Source organism: Rhamphochromis sp. 'chilingali' (assembly GCF_963969265.1).
Source record: "Rhamphochromis sp. 'chilingali' genome assembly, chromosome: 1".
Classification (NCBI taxonomy): Eukaryota; Metazoa; Chordata; class Actinopteri; order Cichliformes; family Cichlidae; genus Rhamphochromis; species Rhamphochromis sp. 'chilingali'.
This window is the reverse complement of record NC_137929.1, coordinates 14,595,172-14,618,452: the sequence shown is the minus strand read 5'-3', so window position 1 is coordinate 14,618,452 and position 23,281 is coordinate 14,595,172. Positions and strand designations below refer to the sequence as shown.

Here is a 23,281-nt window from a genome sequence, read left to right as displayed (position 1 = left end):
TCAGCAGTCTGATGGCCTGGTGGAAGAAGCTGTCTCTCAGTCTGCTGGTTCGGGACCGGATGCTGCAGAACCTCCTTCCTGATGGAAGTAGTCTGAACAGTTTATGGCTGGGGTGACTGGAGTCCTTGATGATCCTCCCCGCTTTCCTCAGGCACCGCTTCCTATAGATGTCTTGGAGGGAGGGAAGCTCACCTCCAATTATCCGTTCAGAGCACCGCACTACTCGCTGGAGAGCTTTGCAGTTGTAGGCGGTGCTGTTGCCATACCAGGTGGTGATGCATCCAGTGAGGATGCTCTCAATGGCACAGTGATAGAAGGTCCTGAGGATGCGGGGGCTCATGCCGAATCTTTTCAGTCTCCTGAGAAAGAAGAGGCGCTGCTGCGCCTTCTTCACTGTTTTGTTTGTGTGTACTGACCACGTAAGATCCTCAGCCAGATGTACACCAAGGAACCGGAAGCTGCTCACTCTCTCCACAGCAGCGCCGTTGATGGTGATGGGGGTGTGTACTTCTCTGCACCTCCGGAAGTCCACTATCAACTCCTTTGTCTTTGCGACGTTGAGGGTGAGATGGTTGTCTTGACACCAGTGGGTCAGGGCGCTGACCTCCTCCCTGTAGGCCGTCTCATCACCGTTGGTGATAAGACCCACCACTGTAGTGTCGTCCGCAAACTTCACAATGATGTTGGAGTTGTTAGTGGCTGTGCAGTCGTAGGTGTAGAGTGAGTACAGGAGAGGGCTCAGTACACACCCCTGTGGAGCACCAGTGTTCAGTGTGATGGGGGATGAGGTGATGCTGCCCAGTCTGACCACCTGGCGTCTGTCAGACAGGAAGCTAAGGATCCAGCTGCAGAGGGAGCTGCTCAGTCCTAGATCCTGCAGTTTCCTGTCCAGCTTCGAGGGAACGATGGTATTGAATGCTGAGCTGTAATCTACAAACAGCATTCTCACATACGTGTCTCTCTTCTCCAGGTGTGACAGAGCAGTATGTAGTGTCAGGGCTATGGCATCATCAGTGGACCTGTTGTGGCGGTATGCGAACTGTAGAGGGTCCAGTGAGTCGGGTAGTGCAGAGCAGATGAAGTCCCTGACCAGCTTCTCGAAGCATTTGCTCATGATGGGGGTCAGGGCTACAGGTCGCCAGTCGTTCAATGAGGAGATGGTGGAGGATTTGGGTACAGGGACGATGGTGGCCATTTTGAAGCAGGCTGGGACTACAGACAGAGAGAGGGAAAGGTTGAAGATGTGTGTGAACACTCCAGCCAGCTGAGCCGCGCATGACTTGAGGACGCGGCCGGGAATCCCGTCCAGACCAGTAGCTTTGCGTGCGTTCACCTTCCTGAAGCACCTCCGCACATCCTCCTCAGACACAGTGTGCGCACTGACGTCATCCGCGGTGCGCACACTGTCCGGTCTCATGGTGTTCGCTGTGTCGAATCTAGCGTAGAATACGTTTAGATCCTCACACAGAGAGGCCGTGGTCTGCGGTGTGCTGGTTTTCCCTCTAAAGTCTGCGATCGTGTTTAGTCCCTGCCACATACTCCGAGGGTTGTCAAACTGTTGCTCCACCCTGTCCCTGTACTCTAGTGATGGGATTTCCGGCTCTTTTTAGAGATCCGGCTCTTTCGGTTCGGCTCACTAAAAAGAGCCGGCTCTTTCGGCTCCGAACCGGCTCTTCGGGTTGTTTTGTTGCTTTAATTAATTTATTATTAACAATAATATAAAATTATGCACAAAAGGAATTACTAACATAAAAACAAGTGGTTTTATTTATATATGTTTATATATAAATATATGCGGTGGCCCCTAGAGACAAAACACGTACAAACTCCAAAACACATTTCTAGCATGAACTGAACTTCCAAAGCAGAGCTACTAGATCACTTAAATTACACAATTGAAAGCATATGTGTATTGTTTGTGTATTTATACACAGGCACTCATATATATTCAAATAATTTAAAAAAAAGTTCATTTACCTGTTATTACCACACACCAAATCCGGTCGTTGGTACTTGCTGGCTTGTGTAGCCACAAGATAACAAAGGCTCAACACTGCGCCCAGCATCCTGGAGCACTTCTGTTGTCTTTTGTACGTGTTTTGAGTTTTTATGTGCTTCTGAGTTTTTATGTGCTTCGGAGTTTTTACGTGCTTCGGAGTTTGTACGTGTTTTTACGTGTTTTGGAGTTTGTACGTGTTTTTGAGTTTGTACATGCTTCAGAGTTCGTACGTGATTTGAAGTTTGTATGTGCTTTGTCTCTAGGGGCCACCGTAAATATACTTTTATTTATTCACTCCACATAAAATGTAATAAATAAATCATCTAATACAAAAATCAACTATTCACATTTCAAGTTTTAACTATTTACATTTTCAGCTTTTTCCTTTCACAAATTTAAAGTGAAAAGAACACAAAACACTGCAAACCACAACACAATTAAATATAAATTATAATATGAAAACTAAAAGAACATGCATATTCTCTGTCATATGGGCCTGGATGAATAAACTTTCTCAATCCTTTATCATCTGCAACCGAAAATAGTTGTGGATGATTACTATACCTTTCTAATGTTGTTGTCCCTGCCTCTCTTTCTCTCTCTCTGGCTCTGTTCCTGTGCTACTGAGTGTAACTACCGCCCCTCCCCCCTCTGCCCAGCGTAAAGCACAAGGCTCGCGTGCAGAGTGAAGCGGAAAAAAAGTGCGAGAGAGAGGCTGAGAGAAAGAAAAAAAAACAAAAACCCACGTGACGGCTCGCGATAAGGAGCCGGCTCGCGTCGTTCACGTCAAAGAACCGGCTCTAAGAGCCATTTCGTTCGCGAACGACCCATCACTACTGTACTCACGTTTGGCTGCTTTGATCGTCTTCCGGAGTTGGTAATGTGCGTGTTTGTAGTCACTGATGGTATGAATAAAAAACACATCTGGCTTTTGCTTTCTCTGGGCACAAGGTTATGGGCTCAAACTGTGGTCATAAATATTTTGTACTTGTAAATCAGTTTTTTTGTATGTGTAAAAAGAATTTGTGTGTGGACTTAGCCAAAAAAATCTGTGAGAAAGTCTGCACTCAAGTTTCAAGTTACAAGTACGAATTTTGACCCCATTTTTCTTCCTTTCATCTGATTGGCCAATGTCATGTCAATCACAAATTTAACTATCCAATCAGAGAACAGGTGGGTTTGGCTGTCGGAGGGGTGCTTTTTTGAACTGCAGGTCCTTGAAGGGAATAAATGCCCTTTTACATGCCAGCCCAGCGTTTTCCTTCATCTCCACGAAGGAAAACAGTCTGTGGTGGTCTGAGTTTTGTGATTTTTGTGTCACAGGTTTACATGCTTAATACAGGGACCTCCTGAACCTTTTCAACAGCGCTGCGAACCTCCGGCGGGGGGGCAGTGTTGTGGAAAGGACAGTCTTCACTAGTGGGGATACTTACAAAGCTTTCCTTCGTTATGAATTAGCATACATGTTTTTATTGAACATTTGAAGAACCAGCAAAAAACCCAGAAACTCTTGTAGAGGACAAAGTCGGAGATAGAAACGACAAGGAGCAGGTGCATCAGGTAGAGCTGCTGCAAAAACCCACAGAGCTCAGCAGCCAGCAACAAATTCTGGATCCTTGGCTTTTAGTTAGCAGTTAGCATTAGCAGCACATGCTGCATCTGATGTAAAAGGACCTTTATGCTGCGGACTGTGACTCACAGCCCTGACGTTGTGTTAAACTAATCCTAAAGTAATAATGGTATTTCTAACCACTGATATACCACAACTTTATCCTTTCAACATCTGCTGAAAGTTAGGGGATAGAGATCCTCCAGCTTCAAACTGTATTACCCTTCAAGGACCTGCAGTTCAAAAAAGCGCCCCTCGACAGCCAAACCCATCTGTTCTCACTCTTCCTGCTCCCTCCATTGTACTCCACACACAGAGCTTACCTGTATTATAGTGCTTAGGCTGATTGCAAAGTGAACTAATTATCTAAAAAAGTTTTCACATGTGACAGTGTGCCAGACAGTTGGCAAAATAGTGTAAATAATGGCCGTAAATGTGTATAGTTTTGCTAGGAGTGCGTTGATCATTTGGAAATTGAGTGTAAAGCAGTGAGTTGTGTTTACAGTTCTGCAAAAAGAGTGCTGTGCAGTGGATTGTAGCTACAGGTTTGCAAAGTGTGTGTTACAAAATGGCAAACTGAGTGCAAAGCAGTGTTTGTGCTTTTAGTTTTGCAAACTCAGTGAGTGGTTGTGCTATAAGAATCACAGTTAGGGTTTAAGCATTCAGAAAAAACTGTAATAAAACGTAATTCTACTGCAGGTTGTATCTGGTGTCCTTCCCGTGGTTACAAAGTGAGATATAATGCTAATGGAAAGTCCTGTACATTGAATTTGAGAGTAAACAACTGTTTATGTGTAAAGCTGTATTTGTCTCTTCAACCCTGTTATGCTAGTCTCAACTAGAGATGGACCGATCCGATATTACGTATCGGTATCGGTCCGATACTGACCTAAATTACTGGATCGGATATCGGAGAAAAATAAAAAATGTAATCCGATCCATTAAATATCACGAAAGCACCTCACAAAACTTGCAACACGCCGTAACTCACCTCAGAACGTATGCATCACGTGATAGAGCAGCTGTGGCATGCAGGACCTGTCGGTGGTCTGGATAGCATGTGGAGCTTCGCTAGCAACCTGGCATTTCATCTCCGACAAAGTTATCCCCGAGAGAAGTAAAGCAAGTGTGTAAGTCCATCTCTGAATGTTTGTAAAGCATTCCCACGTTAAGCTTAACAAGCGACTGCCTCTCGCTCTCCGGCTGCTACTTCAATGTGAAACTGCTTAAATCAGCTGATCGGCTTTTCTGTCGCGAGTCTGTCTCTCCTTTGTTTTTGGTCCACTTTGCGCCAGAAAGAGCAAACCAGCGGCTGAACAACAGCAGCACGTTTAAGCTTGATAAGCTGTTGTTAGAATTTATTTATTATTACTTTCTACTCAAGGATCTTTTTCTACGTAGCTGACGGCTGGTAACTGTGCAGGGGCGGATCTAGCAAAGTTTAGCCAGGGGGGCCGATAGGGCATTAACTGGGAAAAGGGGGCACAAAGACATACTTTTCTTTCTTATTCTCATTTAAAATGTCTAGCTTTTAATAAATAATTATCTGACACCCAAAGTTTTAATTTGATGTAAAATGAATAGAAGTCAATTACTGTACATAGTGACTATTAAGTCTAATATATATACCCTAGTAAGCTATAGTACTTTTTACTTTGGGAAGGTACCATCTGTGCAGTCTGCAATTTTGTTGAAGAAAGATGTTGAATCTATTTAATATTTCTTGAAAAATAATTGATTTCTGTGCATTTTTTTTCACACTGCATCAAATTAAGGTTGATTAAGTCGATTAAGCATCATGAGGTGGAGCGTGAGGGGTGGTTCCCTATTTTTTATTTATTTATTTTTGTTGTTGCTGGGAGTTGGAACCCTATTAGTTAGGTTGCTTAATATTTACGCTAAGTACTCTTTAAAATACCAGAATAGGGAGGATGGTGTAGGTCTAAGTTTATTAGATTGATCAGTATTGCTGAACTATGAAATATTTTTTTTGTATACAGGTATAACAGAATAGCTTTAGTGTAGTTGTTGTTTTAAACTTGAGTATGAACTTGCAGACTTGCAAAATGCAGCAAGATATTTTAAAAAACAGTTTTGTTGATTAAAAAACACTATATCGGATTCATATCGGTATCGGCAGATATCCAAATTTATGATATCGGTATCGGTATCGGACATAAAAAAGTGGTATCGTGCCATCTCTAGTCTCAACCCCGTCACACCTACATTTTCATATATTATTTTCTTAAAATGTTGAGGAAATAATTTAATGTTTGCTGATTTCTGTTTTTGATGAAAAATGACAAGATTGCTTTCACTCATTAGTTACATTTCAGGATTTAAGAGAGTAAAAATGTGTGATTTTATGTCATTTTTCTATTTAAAATTATTGAATTAGTATGGGGGACATCTGATTAATGTAAACATATTGATTTCTTTAGAAATACATTTTATGATAATATTCAGAGAGCCTCCAAAGTGTCTATAACGGGGTTGAAGAATTACAGTCACCACATCTTGAAAACATGATCAGTAATAAAAGAAAACTAATGCCTGAGATGGGAAAATGCATTTTTCTGATAGTTAAATATGTCCTTAATGATGTGGGATATACATATAAATAGTACATTTTGGTAAAAATGTAAAAATATCCAAGTCCAATTTTTGTCGTGGAATGACTCATAAAGTGAAAAAACTCCCTAGGTGAATTTGCAGACAAATGCAAAGTGATGTTGCAAATGTTGGATGTTTTCCAGAGCAGATATCCTGTGGCAACAAATGTCCTTGATTACCTTGATGACTTGCAGATAAACCTGGCTGCCAACAAACAGCTTTGTGAAGAAGTGTGTTGAGTAGGAGCAGAAATCTAAAGTCAAGCTGACCAGATACATAATAAATGGTTGACAGCTTCACCAACACCACCCCTGGCTTCTCTTCAGTACCTTCAGGAGCTGAGCAGCTACTTCAGCAGCCTAGGACCAGCAGCACTCCAAGCATCTGTGAGTGGGACTGTGGACCTTGATGCCTTTGGGCATGGTGTACAGGAGTGGGTTGCTGTGATGAGCAAACTAGCTTTGTGCTGCAAGGAGGCAGATCCTAATTCTGCTGATGCTGAGCAGCTTTTATGAGCAGCACATCAAGCAGGAACTTGACGGCTCTGGTTTTCCTGGACCATAATCGCCGACTTGAAAGTCGCTTCAGTGCACTTGACGAAACTGAAATGTGAAAGCACATAGATTTTTAGTAACCTTATTATTTGAAGGCATGTTTGCTGTTTTAACTACACACTGAAATGTTGAGTTTCTGTTCAGATGCACTGTAAACAAATGCAGATGATTTCTTTCATTTTTCTACTGAGATTGATTAAGAAGGACCACTGTTATTTGAAATGTGTTGTGGAAAGAGGTGCAGAAGCAATATGAGCTGAACTGAATCCCAAACTGATGAAAGTCAGTTGTAACAGCAACAGTCTGGGTTAGTTGTAACAATAATGCAGATGTTACAACTTACCACACTATTACTTTAACTTATATTAAACAAGTTGGGGCAACGACATCAGCAGAGAGAGGTTCACTGGTCACATTTGTATATGTGGTTAATGCCATTGGCAACACAATTCCTCCACTGTTTGTGTTCCCACACATACATTATGCAGACCACTGTGTCAGAGATGGACCAGTAGGAAGCACTGGTAGTGGAAATAAGTCAGGATGGGTGCAAGAAACAGATTTCCTCATCTTTCTGAAGCACTTTGCAAACCACACCAAGGTAAGCCATGATAAAAAGTAATGGAATTGCGATGCTGGTGAACAACTACATTTTTTCAGCTTCATTGTTATGTTTAAAATTGGTACAAGAGTTGTAGGTTATAATGCCCACTGAGCCAATGAGGCCAAACTCAAGGAAGACCAACCAAAATGAATGAAATATTCAGTTGCAGAAAATTCCATAATTTGTCTTTTTTGGGGGGTTGGAATATGTTCAAAAGTTAGATTTCTGCATTCTGTCACACACACACACAGCTACATAAATGGCTCTAAGTGCATTCATGTGTTGAATAAACAACGATTACATGTTAATATTTTGTTAGTACCCTTATTTCATTGTGTTACATTTCACCCCAGGATATGTTACAACTAACCCAGACTATGGGGTTAATTGTAACATTTCACTCTTTGTGTTTGAGACCATACCATGCAATGGGTAATTGTGCTGCAGAGAAAATAGCTGCACTATTTAATAGCAGAGACATGTAAATACTTTGCATTACATTTCGAATCCACTACCTTAAAAGAGCTCCAATTTACAGACAGAAATGTCAAAAATGTTACAACTATCCCCGGTCTCCCCTATTCATACATGTTTAGAAAATACCACAACAAAATCAAAGTCATTTTGATCGTTAAAGATCAAAAAACAAAACAGAAAAGACACCGCAAAATCTCGGAGCAACTGAATAAATTTCATATCATCAAGTCGTGACGAATGAGTGCACGCACAGTGGCTGTAGGGGGAGCCACTGAGCCAGCACGTCAGCTGCTCCGGTCAGTTCGAAATTCAAAACACAACAGAAATCTCCCGTCTTGCACCGCGGCTCAAAAAGCCTCTGACGGTTATTTTAATTTAACATAAAAAATAAATAAAAATCGCAGAATGTATATTATTCAAAACTGTGGACACGAGTGGGTTGCGGTGGTCGGCAGGCACATTTTGGTATGAATGAAATATTGCTACTTGCACGTTTAAATTTCTATTTATTTTTTGTGTGTGTGACGGCTGCGTGGGTAGCAGAGGAACAACTGCCGTTGGCGCCACTTTCAAATCCTCCACTGAGACAGAATGAGAGCCCGTCTTCAAATACATTTACGCACTATTTCGCTTTTTAGCGTAAAACCAGGATTATCTTAACATTATTTCTCCTTTGGATATTCTTTTTCTTCCGAAGGTAAGAGTTTCTTTTTCCGCCCCAATTTTGACTAATAAAGTATTTAGTCTTTATCTTTTTATTTTCATTTGTAGGTAAGTAACTTAAAAGTGTTTACGTGTTATGGCCGGTAGCTGCTTTGTAAGCGTGGATGTGCTGTAAGTAAAGGCTTTGTGCGAGGGACGCTTAGCAGACAAAGTAAAGTGCGGCTTGAAACAAAAGGCTGCGTGACTGCACTGTGTCAGACACTGTGCGCGTCCATTTCTGCACGGAGACAAAGCAATCATAATATAGTATCTTAGCAAATGTTCAAATATAGCTTATTGTTAACAGTGCAGAACTTATATTTCTTTACAAAAGAGTTTAAGTGATAAGTGGAAAAGTAGAGGAAGGGGACACTCCCCTAGTCACAGCCTCCTCCCCAGCAACCACGCCAGCCCACTCGGCTGCACACTGTGTCTAAATACGACGCTAATCTCGCCTTCAAGCACAATAAACAAACAAATAAATAAACTATACTTAAGTCAAAACGCCCCGTTAAACAGAGGAAACAGTGAGAAAGTCCAGGCTCGGAAAACGCAGTGACTCAGCAGTTTCTCACCTGCGCAGCCTGTCATCCTCTCATCACAGCGAGGACTGCGCACTTTAATACGGGCAGTTATCGAAATATGTGCGGCTGCCTTTGACTTCGACTTTACTCAAAGATCAGTCAGCTCTGATTATGTATTAGTCGGTTTTTAGAACAATGAAACTAATTTTCATAAATGTGTTAATACAAAGCTTTAGGCAACATGACAAATAGATGATTTCTAGGCAAACTATAGGGAAAGTTTTTTTCTTTTTAAGCGTGTCGTTTACAAACTGATAGAAAAACGAGGTAAAAAGCGGAGCTCCCACACAGACCGCTGGACTCTCCCCCAGAATGACCGAGAAACGGACCCTGACATTAAAAAGTCTCCCTCTTACTGTTCAACGTTTTTAGGTAAGACCCTGGTTGTGTATGTGCTGCACACCATCATCTGAGAGTGAAGTAACATTTCTAATGTCTTCACTTTTTTTAGATTAAATCTTGTTTGGTGACTTATAAAGAAAAGGTCACGATGGCTGTGCCTCACCAAGGAGATAGTGTTTGCTTATTCTGACAGAAACTGCTGCTCACAAAAAGGAGAATATTTTTGCAGAATAGTTGGCATCACTTTGTTCTAAATATTACTTTGTTTTAACAACTCAGTACTTTTAATCCATAAAACATCAAAAATACAAAGTATTAAATAAAAGTAGCAACAAGTGACACCTTTAAAACCGAAGTTGAATCTTTTTTGTTTAAGAAGACTGTAATGACAGAATTTTGTTTCCTGTCGACTGAAACAATTAATTCAATGCATCACATTCAAAAATGTTTCAGCAACATTTAGAGAAATTCTGGAAATAATTATAATTCTTTTATTATATTCATTAGAGCTGTGTTCACTGAATATGTTCAGTCCGAACCATCACAAAGTGAAGTGGCCCAAATTGAAAAGCTAAAATTTCTTTACTGTATTATTTTATATTTACACTGATTTAAATCCATAAGGTAAATTTAAATAAAGTTTAATACTGCAGCTGTGGATATTTTTCACCATTCCTTATAGCATCAGATATTTTATCTGATCCATAAAGATCTTCAGCTGTTATGCAGCAGGTCAAATATTCACACATGCAATATAAAAATTGTAAAAGAAAAAAAACATAATTCCAGGAACAACAGAACTTTAAACTTCAAGATGTGAATTGATGTGGAAATATTTTCCAATGTGTCATATCCAGACTTGCACAGCAGAACCGAGTAAACAAATCTTTAAACTCTTCTTTTTTGTCTTTACCACAAACACATCGAGGGCCTCAGCCTGCAGAAATGTTAGGAAATGGATTAAGATCATTTCGGGATTATTCTATTAAAATTCGACTGACATAGACGTGAAGAAACCTCGTGTGGCTTAGCCAATTTGAATTCTTCTCCTGGACTGATGGTGTGGTGTTAGCCATTATCATCACCTGTAAGTGATTAGAGTAAGACTGCTTCATGTGAATGGAAAACGAGCATACTTTGTATTTTGGGGCATCCCTGGAGCTTAACTGTGACACCCACTGTTACACCGGGTAATGCTGGAGGAGCTGCTCCATTAGAGCCTGGTCTAGGATTTATTTCAAGTTAGCGCCGGGCCTTTTTCTTAATGTGCCCATGTTTTATTTTTCTGTGTGTGTAAAAGTGCGTAGAACAGAAAGAGAGGTAGGCAGGGCCACCTCCTTGTAAAACAGTGTAGTTTGAGAGCAGCACTTTCAGCAGTGTGAGTCTTCCTCCTTCCTGTCGACTGCCATGTCACGGCCATATGAGAACATGAGAAAATAGAGTCAGGCAAACACCGAGTGTAGCTCTCAGTGCGATTACATTTGTGCATTAATACTAGTCCATGTGTGTGTTTCTGTACTCGGCTTCCTTTGTGTGTCGCAGCACAGAGAAGCTGGTGGCTCACTGTACTTACCCCACTCGTGTGTTTGCTGTGGTTTCTGTTTTTTATTTCGCAACATTAGCCTATAAAGTAGGCTCCTCAAACTGTGTGTGAATGCATAAAGAGCTTCCTCTCAGAGCCACACTATTCTTCATTTTATATTCCTCCCTCTCCTCCCTCCCTGTCTTCTCAGGCTTTCTTTCAGTCTGACAGTGGAGCAGCTTGCCAGGCGTACAGGCTCAATGCGCCGCGCTGCGCAGCAGCCCCTTTGCCTCGCACAAATAAATTTTTTACGTGCAAACGGGAGCTCCGACAGACCCCGCGCTTTACACCTGTCTCACACACACACTGGGGAGCGTCCACATATTTTCTTTAGATTTTTCGCCGCCCCCGAAAATGTCGATTTGTATTGTAGAAAGTGACTGCTAGGGAAAAAGGCTGCAGCCCTGTAGGTTTTTATGCCTACTGAGTCTTCTCACTGTCTCAGTGTGCGTAGCTAGGGCTCAGCGAGGCAGCACTGAGAAGGACTGGGACATGCACATACACATAGCTAAAAGGTGAAAGGCCAGCAAGGAAGGATGAGGGGACACGAAGTTGTTGGTTGTTTGTTTGTTTGTGTTTGTTTGTTTGTCTGTTTTTTTGGGGGGGGAGGGGGTATTTTTGGGACTGGGACCAAAACCTGACCAACCCCCTTCCTCCCCGGACACCCCCTTTTACTACGAACAGAAGCAGGAGCAACCAGAAACCCCAAACAGGCCTTTTTTCAGCTCTCTCTGTCACTGTAGTAGGCTAGCTCTATCCCTCTGATGGGTGTTTGTGTAGAGCTGCTGTTGGGACTCTCCTTGGTTTTTACTTTTATTTGACAAATCTAGTCATCCTGTGTGTCTGTGTGTGCCTCTGTTGTTCCTGTTTTATGTTATTTTTGAGGACTAGTTCTGATTGTTGGTCTGTGGATTGTGACAATGTATCCACACAAACAGGCAGAAGAAGGTGTGAGTTTACTTTCAGTGTTCTTAGTCAGTAGTTAAGCTAGTTAGCTCCTCCATCATCAGGTTAACATCTCAGCAGCAAATGGTAAGTGAATCTTTTTTTTCCTCTGAAGAATGTAAAATGGCCTGTGGTGCTGTGACTGCAGGAGCAGCAGGCCATAGACAGGAGCTTTCCAACACTTTGCCTTTTATTCCCTCCATCACACTTTGATTCTTCTGTGAGTGAGAGTGGATGTTTGGGACGTAGTTATCTGTAGTTACCTTTTCTGACCCTTTGTGGCCACATGCCTTTATAAGGCTTCATTTGAGCAGCCTTGGAGGTTAAGCATCAGCACCAAACATTTTACATTTAAAACTGTTTGTTTTAAATAAAAACTTCTTGGCCCTTTAAGAGGATTTTTTTGCAGACAGATATGCATGCGTATGTTTCCTGTTTACAGCCGAGTTTTATGGAAGTATAAATCTTAAGTGTATCCTGTCAAGTGTGGTGCATCAGGTTCAGTGCTGGCCCCGCCCTGTCCAGTTCAAATCTGTTTTTTCTTTATACTGACGAATCAGTCAACTAACTCTCAGTTTCACATTAAAATGACAGAATACTGGCTCCAATGTAAGGATCCACATGTAAAGTGAAATATATCAATCAACAGAAAATCCTTTAAGTAACTGTTGATCACATGTGAAGGATATTTGCAGGTATTTTATAAACCAAACCATAAACAAAAACTGATTTTTCATCACTGATATTCTGTCGATATATCTGTAGTTGGAAATGCATTTAAATAAATAAAATCCAAGCAGGTTAAGATGACTACTTCAGTCTCACTTATCCTTAAAAAGCAACCCTGCCTTGTTTTCTTCTTTCCTCTGACACATGAAATACTGAACTGCAGCCAACATTCACGAATTAGATGACGGGAAAATTGTAAGAGAACCTCTGGGCTGGACCAGAGCTGCTGTACCTTCAATAATACTGTGTGGCATGAGTCTGGATTAGTTCCTAGGGGCTGCATCAACAAGACATGACTTCTTAGACAATTGCACTAACTGATCTGCTCTGATTGCAGTGTTTAAAGCGTGACCCTCTGCAGGGCTGCAGGTAAGATGCTGTTTTACACTTTTGGTATAAAAATACACATTTGGTTCAGTGGAGATTCATTAAAATTGGGATGCAAGTATTTTAATAAATCACTTTCTTTTTTTACTTTCAGCTTTTTGAACTTGATGTATCTTGAAAACTCAGACATCTGGCGGATGTTTATATTGTGTTTCTTTTTGGTGAAAGACTTCTTCTAAAAGCTGCATGTAAATGTCGTTTTTCATTTTCTATCTTTGTTTACATTAGAGTAGGTAGCTTGTTACGACTCAACGTTCCCCACTGCTGTGTGCTGTTTGTGGTTTGCCTTTAAGGATATAGTCGGGGTAAGTACAGTCATACTTTTTATTTTATTTCAGTTGCTTAAATAATCTTTGATTTTATTTTATTTTTTGTAGTATGTTTCAGGTGGAAATCATCAGAAAATAAAATGTGTGGATTATTTTATCATTAAATACTTGTGGTGAAACATTCTTTAATGTTATCTTTCTTCAAAAATATCTGAGCTATATGTCGTCGTCCCCCTCCCCTCCCCCATCTGCTTCCTCTTTTTCTCCACTTCCTCCATTTTCTCTGTTTTTAAAAGAAAACCGTACAGATGAACGGAATCAAAAATTCAACATTATTGTACGTGGCCGTCTTCTTCAGAGAAAGGTCACATACATTTCAGTTTTGTCTTTGCCCTCCCGCCCCCGTGGACATGCACCAGCCTGAGTCATGGACTCGGTGTGTCCAGGGTGCGCTCTAGCAGCACATCATGTTTTGCAGATGTGCTGAATCGCTTCAAATCATCATGTGCTGCCACCGTGAGCCCTGGGATCCTCAGCATCACACTGCTCCTAGTCCATTTTCCTCCAGCTTAGACTTTGATTGCAATAATTTCTGTTACTTGTCTTAAAGCTATGAACCACATGTGGGTGAATGAATGCATGAGTCGCTTTCCTGTTGTCTGATAGCAGCTGGATGCATGTCATTATCTGAGTATCACTGGTTTATTTTTCTGTCGAGATCTGTGAAAAGAATTGCACTGACATGAATAGTGAGCAGCAGTAGTGAGCACAAACTCACATTTAATTCTGTTTCAAGCTGAAATCCTTTTGTCTCCTGACAACAAACTAATTGCACCAGTGAGTTGAAAACAGCATTTCCTACTTATAGAGAACATAATGAGGTTAGAAAATGAGGACGAATGATTTAGATAATTTCCTTATTTAGGGTCGACAGCTTAGACACGTTCTATTTAAAACAAACTTTTTTTAGGTTTTTCACTCATAACGATGTTGATTTTATGTTAGTGTTTGTGTGGAACAATCAGCGATTAGACTCCAGCCACAGTTCTCTTTCTAAAGGTTTTTATTAAAATAAGAGAACAATGTGTTTTATCCACATCATATAAAACAAATTTCTGTTTATGAATAATTGTTTAAGAAACTTCGGAACAAACACACAACTGACCAGGAGTGCCTGCATGTTGCATTTGTTTATATTTTGTTGCTGATTTTCTTGTTTTCGATAGGTACTCGTGTCAAAGCCTGCCAGTCTGTGGAATCACTCATTTCAAATATGTGCTCGTCCCTCCAGAGATCACTGATCCATCCAAAGCTGCTGTCACAAACAACCTGAGAGGTGTTTGCATTGAAATCTCTGGTCTTTATATTTCAGATCAGTATGTGGGAGGCAGATCACTGCATGCTGAAAATATGCTGCGTTACTTGTAGTGCTTGGATTTATTCTTTACTTGTTTTTCCAGAAATGCATGTTTGTGAGTACGTGTGAGTGTTGGTCACATTCAGTGCATCTGGCCGTAGCAGCACATCATTACTGGTATTTTTCACTGCATTACCAGTATGTTATGTGCTGCTTCTGTCAGACACACATCACTACATTGCTGTGATTATCATTTATTTTGTTAGAAATAAGCAGCACTGCAGTTTAATGTGTCTAAAACTTCCCAGTGGACGAACATAACGGTCTGTGGGTCGATTATGACTGTTACACATTAATAAAAGGTCAGCATTTGAAAACTAAAATGTCTACTGAAACTTATTTTAGACCGAAAGAAAAGGTTCAAATCTTGTCTCACCTTAAACTACATGCATGCTAAAGTTCTTTAAGGTCGCGATGGCTTTGTTCCAAGCACAATAATAAAATCTGAGCCAGGTTTGAGTGTCTACAGCGCTGATGAATCTTTACAAAACGCAAATGAATGTGTCATGATTTCCACTTATGTGAGCACACAGAGATGGTGTATGAAGGATATCACACTGCTGGTCACTGTGTTCCTATAAATGTCCTTGATGCCGTCAATCACATCCACCGTCAGCACCTTCACAGCTTTTAGCTCAAGGGATATTTCTTTAAATCATCCTTTTGCAATTTACTTTTCCCTCTTCAGGAGAGAATTAGCATCACTTTTCTTAGTGTCTTAATGTGTTGGGGTGCACTTGGAGGCTGGCAGATGAAAACTAAAATAATGTTTTCTTCTATTTAGACAAAAACATTTCTTTGGGAACTAAACAGAATGGAAAAGATGCACAAGCACATTCAAATTCGCAGCTATTGCATCATCCCCCAAACATCTGTTTCTTTTAAGCCAACGTGTTTACGGGCGATCGTGGCTCAAGAGTTGGGAGTTCGCCTTGTAATCGGAAGGTTGCCGGTTCGAGCCCCGGCTTGGACAGTCTCGGTTGTTGTGTCCTTGGGCAAGACACTTCACCCGTTGCCTACTGGTGGTGGTCAGAGGGCCCGGCGGCGCCAGTGTCCGGCAGCCTCGCCTCTGTCAGTGCGCCCCAGGGTGGCTGTGGCTACAATGTAGCTGCCATCACCAGTGTGTGAATGTGTGCGTGAATGGGTGGATGACTGGATATGTAAAGCGCTTTGGGGTCCTTAGGGACTAGTAAAGCGCTATATAAATACAGGCCATTTACCATTTACGCAGCTATGCTTCGCTGCACTTCAAAGCTCAAGCACTTTCATGCAAAATGATACTGATGAAAATTCCCCGTCTGTGACGCTCCTGCCAAAGCAATAAAATGAATGAAAGGCATGAAGTCGAGATAAAATAAATCTATCACCTTAACTTTATGTTCCACTCACATGAATATAAAGAAAAGATTAAACAGCATGAAACATACATGATGCTGTCAAATGCTAAAATACACAAAAACCGACAGTTTCTACATACAGAAAAAATAACATCATTTGTTACATTGTTTCAACTTCCAGACTCCAATCTGGAATAATAGGAGCTTGATATGGATGCTGGAGAGGTGCAATATCTCTTTTTATATTCCCAACACTTTACTCACTTTAGTCACTTATTCAGTCACTTTAATTTTAAAACTGTATATTCTGTGTATTTATTATCTCACTCTTATTGCCTGTTTATGCTCTGTCCTTGTCTTCGACGTCATGCTGCTCTGTTGTATCTTAATTGTCCCTTTGGGATGAACAAAGTCTGGTTCTGATATTCAATTGGAATTCATCCACATTGTCTCAGCTCACTGGTGTCATTCTGTTTAGTGGAAAACTAGTTGTGTTTCAGAGCTCTACAGAGAAATCCTGGTAAAGTTAGTTGAGATGTCCTTTTATCATGTTGTTACTGCCATGTCTGTACAGTCAAAGTTTTAACCACGGATATCTGCCAAAAGTGAGATGTGGATTTCTCAGGACACTGGCTCGTCAAAGACATTAGTAACACATGCCAGCAATTATGCTGTCAACATGACAAATCGAATCTTACAAAGGCATTTGGAGGCACTGAAGTGGAAATTATAGAGGAGCTTTTTAATGAGTTTCTGTAAATGCTTTAACTTTGTTTAAAAAACACATGTCCTGCGTCCGCAGCGGGAGAACTTTTGCAAAGGTTATCTTTTATCAGTGAAGCCAAGGGTTTTCTGCTGAAATGTAACTTAAATAAATAGAGTGGGATATTCTAAATGTTTCTCCAACCAGAGTTTAAGGAAACGAAAATTACACAAGGTCACACATTATGCCAACTTGCCTAGAACTAACTTCATCACCAACACATTCTGACTGCTGTTCATCCTAGTGCTCAGCATCCACTGCTTACAAACACGAGTCCTGATTTTTACAAATTATTTCAAGTGTTTCTTCATCACTTCTAGACGTTTACAGGAGGATCAGCGGGACAGCAGAGGCAGGTCGCTGGGGTTCATAATGAGGCTTGAGTCCAGGTTCAGAGTATCTGTGGAGACAGAAAAGAAAGTCTCATATACTTACTGTAGATCATCAAATGGTCCAAATCTTTACATGGGGCCCATAAATATACAGGCTTGTGGGTTTTTGCCAGTTTATTGAATTACTGTCCCGTCTTTACCTTGCAGTGGCCTGATCCTATATAGATCGTCTGCCTTTTTTACATAACCTCCTTTTGTGCTAGTACACATTTACATGTTTTGGATAGTGCAGATGCTCCCAACGTCACTTTTTTTAATGTGAAAACCCAAAGTTTCCCTGCTCTCAACTTTAGCTGATAGCCACTTGCCCAAACTGCTGATGGTAAGGCCAGTGAGGTGCAGGACTTACTGGATGGGGTTTTCTACCCAATTTTTTCTGCTGAACAACAGAAGTCAGACCCGATGATGTTAAAGCAGAAGCTATCTAATCTTTTGACTTGATCCCAACTTTTCAATGTGTGTGTATGTGTTAGTCCCCATAGGGAAATTGTTCCTCTGCATTTAACCCAGTGTGTAGGGACGGTACCTTGCTCAGGGGTACCTCAGGGTAGCCATTCAGTGGAGTCGAACCCCCGACCTTCCGATCATGGGGCCACCACTCTACCTACTGAGCTATCCCTGCCCCAGGGATATTTGACAGCTTCTGTTTGTTTGTGTAATTCAGCGTAAAACAATCCATCTGTGGTTTTTTTCTGTTCATGAACTTTACCTTGATCAAAATTGTTGAGTTTTTTGGAGTTGGATCGCTCACCGAGTCCCTCGATGTCCACAAGATCGCTGTTCACATCCGAATCATTCAGAGCGCTGAGGGTCACATCTGCACACACACAGCACTCACTTCACTTCACTTCTCTGTATTATTTGTTCATTTTTGTGTATTTAAAATTTACAAAAAGTTATTATTTACAAGCTACAAGAAAGTTGTTTTTTTTTTTTTAATGAAATGAATAAAACTGTTGGTGGACTCGAGGATGGAGACCTGCAGTCTTCTGTTTCTTCAGAGGAGGCTGGCTGGAGGGGGGACCCTGGAGACCTGCTGCCATGACAACCTGAGCTGTGGACACAGAGATAACAGCTGGAGGGCCCTGCGATGCTCTGGCAACAGCAAGAGTGGATTTCTTGATGACCTTCTTTGGACTGTCAGAAGTTGCAGGCGTAGCTCCATCTTCATATGGTTTCCGCTTCACTGTGCTCTTTGTCAAACTGCTGGAGGAGAGATGGGAGCTAAATTAAGGATTAAGCTATTCCGGCCCACACTGGGTAGTCTCTGCACATGTGATGACACAGATGAATCACACGTTCTGTGACCATTTATTTGGTAACTCGTCTGACTCTGACTGTAACACTCTGTGTCTGATTCATGTTTATTATTAAAACCGGCTCACAAAGTTACACGTTTTACGCCCCAGAGGTTGTTCTCATGAATAAGACATGTCCAAGATTTTTAGTAGATACACCTATGGTCTCAATTTAAAAATTCTACGTTGAATTATTCTCGAGTTTTCTGAAAATCTTATGAATGTGCAAACTTAAACCCCTGACCTTGAGATGGAGGTCACAGAGACTGAACTTCTTTTAGTAGATGCAGCTATGGTGACCCACAAGTTAATGCACTCACAAACCTAACTTAAATTAGGTTATTTATAGTATAGTTTATAGATTATTTACAGTACATGAAATTGTGCCATGCATGCTATGCACATGTATAAGTTTTGGGTTGTAGACTCACGTAAATGCTCATCCTGTTCTAGCAGATGGTTTCCTCTCCTTAAGGGTAGCCTGGTCTGATTGTTGGAGTCTTTCCTTCGTTATTTGGGCCTTTACCTTACTATATAAAGCAGTGACTCCATAGTGTAGTGGTTTACACTACTCAAATCCTTTGGAGTTTGCATCAGAAAGGACATCTAGTAAATCTACTTAATCAAATATCCATCCACTTAGGCTACGTTCACACTGCAGGCGAAAGCACATCAAATCTGATTTTTTTGACCCTATGCGACCCATATCTGATCATGACAGTGTGAACGACACAAATCCGATATTTTCAAATCCGACCTGGGTCACTTTCGTATGTGGTCCTGAATCCGATACATATCTGATGTTTCAGAAAGCGACTGCTGTTTGAACGGTCATGTTGCATTAAATCAGTCTTTTACGTCACTGACACAGGACAGACGCCAACTATCAGCGCCGGAGAAGACATCGTGAACGCTTCCTGGCTATCCAGTGAAACTGTTGGGAAGACAACGTGAACATTTTATTTGTACTGTATAATCTGCAGATTCTGACAGGAATCTGCAACTATCCTTTGAAGCACCGCTCCTCTAAAACAGCAATAAGGATCATTATTAGGCCAAATGTAAATATCACAATAACTTTATAACTTAAAGCAAAATTGGGAAATGTAAAGTCCGAAACAGGTCTTTATATTAAGGCTATCAGTCCAACAACAGGGCAGCACGGTGGCACGGTGGTTAGCACTGTTGCCGCACAGCAAGAAGGTCCTGAGTTCAATTCCACCATCAGGCCGGGGTCTTTCTGTGTGGAGTTTGCATGTTCTCCCCGTGTCTGCGTGGGTTCTCTCCGGGTACTCCGGCTTCCTCCCACCGTCCAAAGACATGCAGTTTGTGGGGATAGGTTAATTGGAAAATCCAAATTGTCACTAGGTGTGAATGTGAGTATGAATGGTTGTCTGTCCTTGTGTGTTAGCCCTGTGACAGACTGGCGACCTGTCCAGGGTGTACCCCGCCTCTCGCCCTACGACAGCTGGGATTGGCTCCAGCGCCCCCCACGACCCTGAAAAGGAAAAGCGGTAGCGAATGGATGGATGGACAGTCCAACAACACTGTTTGCTCTGGGTCTAAACAGAGCGCGTTGTGTGTGACGTCTTCTTTTGCACATGCGGCCGCTTTGAGGGTTCACACTAGAGCGCGTTTGCTGTCGCATTTTATTTGTAGTGTGAACAAGCAGACAAAAAAGTAAATAAATGAAAAATCGGATTTGATAAAAAAATCTGAATTGAGCATTAAGACCTGCAGTGTGAACGTAGCCTTAGAGACCCCTCGTGAAAACGTTTACCTTACTACAGGGGTGGGTAACTCCAGGCCTCGAGGGCCGGTGTCCTGCAGGTTTCAGATCTCACCCTGGGTCAGCACACCTGAATCAAATGATCAGGTCATTTCCAGGCCTCTGGAGAACTTCAAGATGTGTTGAGGAGGTCATTTAGCCATTTAAATCAGCTGGACACGTCTAAACCTGCAGGACACTGGAGGCCTTGAGTTGGACACCCTGCCTTACTATATAAAGCACACTGAGATTAACCGCTGTTATAGACAGAAAATTAATTTACTTAACTCAATGGTTTATAATGAAATTAAACTTATATAAAGTACATCTTAGTTTTTGGCTCCAACAACAAAAACAGCTCAAGTCCATACGAAATGCAACAACATTACTTTTTATATCATTTTAGACAAATTATTATAATTATACAAGGTGTGTGAGACTAGTGTTACCCGGCAGGACTGGACTCTGCCACTGGGTGAAGCTGCATGGTGAGTTCTCCTAGTTTGGTGAAGGCTGCTCCTGCTGCAGAGAAGATCTCGCCCACCTGGCCAACACAGAGTGGTTAAGTGGACAAGTAGCATCCATGGAAAATGACTACGTATCGTTCCACAGAGGGTGAACGTTGTAATAAAGGGATGTGTACTGCAACATGCTGCGATTAACATTTAGGTGGTAGAGCAGGTCAGCTGAGAGAAGGTTGGTGGTTCAACCCCTCTCTGCTCCAATTTGCCTGCCAAATATCTTTGGGCAAGATATTAACCCCAAATTATGAGTGCGTGTGGGTGAATGAGGCAAGTTATATAAAGCACGCTGAGTGCTCAGATAGACGTTTATCATTGGGATCCAGGTTGTTTATGTGCAGTGTCCTGCTGCACGCAGTCACAGCACAGAGTAATACAACAGCACCAGCTTACACTGGTGCTGGGTGGAGGTATACAGATTCCCCCTCACTGGAAAAGAAGGACCAAAAGCAACACGTGGGCATAGATGATCCATGATTTTCCACTGTTGCTTTTTAGATAATTTGTCCTAAAACTTAAAGATTTTGCAATATTGTTTGATGATCCCCTGGAAAAGTTCAGTCCATGTTTTGGCCATTGTGTAGAAGCAGCGGGAAGCTCGGTGCAAACTGGGGTTGGTACGTTTGTGTAAGGATAACAACACTGTATGCACACCATGTAATACATGCTAAATGTTCACGTGTCAGACTGACTTACTTTAGTAGAAGCTGAGGTCATTTCGCTGGTCTCTGTGATAGCACACACTCAATGATGTCCTTCAGTTCAATTACAGCTACTACGATGCTAACAGCATAGCCACTTAGCTAATGTAGCTCCACAGCTAGAAAGCAGCTCTCCCGCCGTCTTTAGTATCGCTGCTTGGAAAAGGCAGTCTTTTTCATACCGCGCTGCATACTGCTGCAAAAGGTGTTTTATCTGCCTTCAAACTTCTTTCCTATCATGTCACTGACGACAGACGGATGTGCGCGCGCTCAGCAGATGGCTCGCGCTGGCTTCAGGGTGCACTCGTAAATCTCAGTTTTTAAGAACTCACTGTGACCGGGTCACTCGAAACGGGGTAAACTTGAGGACGTGAATACTTACAAGAAAAATATATAATTGGAATCAGATTAGTAGATGATATTACGGAGCCCCGCAGGGGACATGGGAGAAAAAAAATTAAGACGGACTTTTGCGAGATCTCGCAAAACAAACTCGCGATCTCGCAAAAGTCCGTCTTAATTTTTTTTCTCCCATGTCCCCTGCGGGGCTCCGTACGATATTGAGGATAAAAACTGAAAAAAAAACTAAAAAAGGTTACCAAGAAGAAACGTTTTAACAGAATGTTCAAAAACCTTTTCATAATGTTAAAGTGCTGGCACACTGTTGGAACCACAGATTGTAGCACGTTCTTTTAAAATATGGCCGTATAAGTCTGTCCATCCTCAAACTAAAATCATACACACTGTGATGTCTACACTGAGAATCTATTTTGTATAGTCCCGGGGAAAACGCTTCAGCAGTTTGACACTCAGGCCAGTGCTTCGTGGTGCTGCAGTGGTTAGAACTGTCACCTCACAGCAGGAAGGTTCCTGGTTGAAACTGATACTCTTACCTTGGCTTTAAAGAAAGAAAAAATACTGAATAACAATGTCCTCAGAACATCTTTCACAATAACTTCTTGATGGGTGCAGACTAAAGCTAAGCACACCGATAATCGCATTCGTGCTTATCATGATCAGTTACTGTAGTTAAAGAGCAGGGGATCTGGTCTTTTTGGGGCTTCTTTGAGTGACACATGGTGGTTTACATTGTTAACATTTAGGCAGTCTATTGACAATTTATATTGTATTTATCTTTTATATTGTTATATTTTACCATAAAACACCTTAATTGTTTACAGAAATGAGATCTGACTACACACTGGTGACGCTACTGTAGAAACAACAACACACAAGTCCAGAGGGGATAGTATGAGGTACAGCATGACAGATGGCTGTGGCTCAGAAGGTAGAGTGGGTGATCTACCAGGTGGAAGGTTGATCATTTGATCTCTGGCTGCTTCGGTCTGCATGTCCAAGTGTCTGTCGGGTTGTCACGATACATCCGTGAGAGTGTGTGTGCCAGTGTATAGAAGAAAGTGCTTGTCTGTGAATGGGTGAATGAACCTGGTAAAACAGAAATAGAAAAAATCAGATAGAGTTAGAAAAGCAGTACATAAGTCTGTTTACCAAAAATATATGTTCACACAATGAAGGGAAGATTGAAAAACAGAAACGTGCTTATTTATGCACAACTCTTTAAAAAAGAGCCACACGAGTAAAGAAATGTAGGGTTGCTGCATAGTTTACTTAGTTCTGATCCAGATTAATGTTTCATGCTGCGAATCTTTTTCCTTAAACACTCCATC

General features: G+C 41.5%; 2 protein-coding genes and 1 long non-coding RNA gene across 4 annotated transcripts in view; 2 read left to right on the top strand and 1 right to left on the bottom strand.

Moving 5' to 3' along the window:
- LOC308407496 (protein NLRC3-like) overlaps window positions 1–23,281 on the top strand; it is a gene marked incomplete at its 3' end in the record, with an annotated part of 496,743 nt that overhangs the window by 95,454 nt on the left and 378,008 nt on the right. The window lies entirely within an intron of this gene.
- On the top strand, window positions 8,220–13,794 carry LOC308394612. The gene is made up of 3 exons (XR_013971256.1): window positions 8,220–8,553; window positions 13,078–13,109; window positions 13,356–13,794. It is a non-coding gene; the product is annotated as an uncharacterized lncRNA (long non-coding RNA).
- LOC308394422 (BPTF-associated chromatin complex component 1-like) lies at window positions 16,164–22,064 on the bottom strand. 2 transcript variants are annotated; one of them, XM_080878751.1, is made up of 5 exons: window positions 21,589–22,064; window positions 20,821–20,915; window positions 18,285–18,511; window positions 18,015–18,122; window positions 16,164–17,313 (listed from the first exon to the last, which is right to left on the bottom strand). In XM_080878751.1, the coding sequence occupies exons 1-5, from the start codon at window positions 21,607–21,609 to the stop codon at window positions 17,249–17,251; spliced, it is 516 nt and encodes a 171-aa protein (XP_080734877.1). In that variant the 5' UTR covers window positions 21,610–22,064; the 3' UTR covers window positions 16,164–17,248. The 2 variants fall into 2 exon arrangements, with proteins under 2 accessions (XP_080734877.1, XP_080734878.1); XM_080878752.1 differs by having other exon boundaries at window positions 18,285–18,508.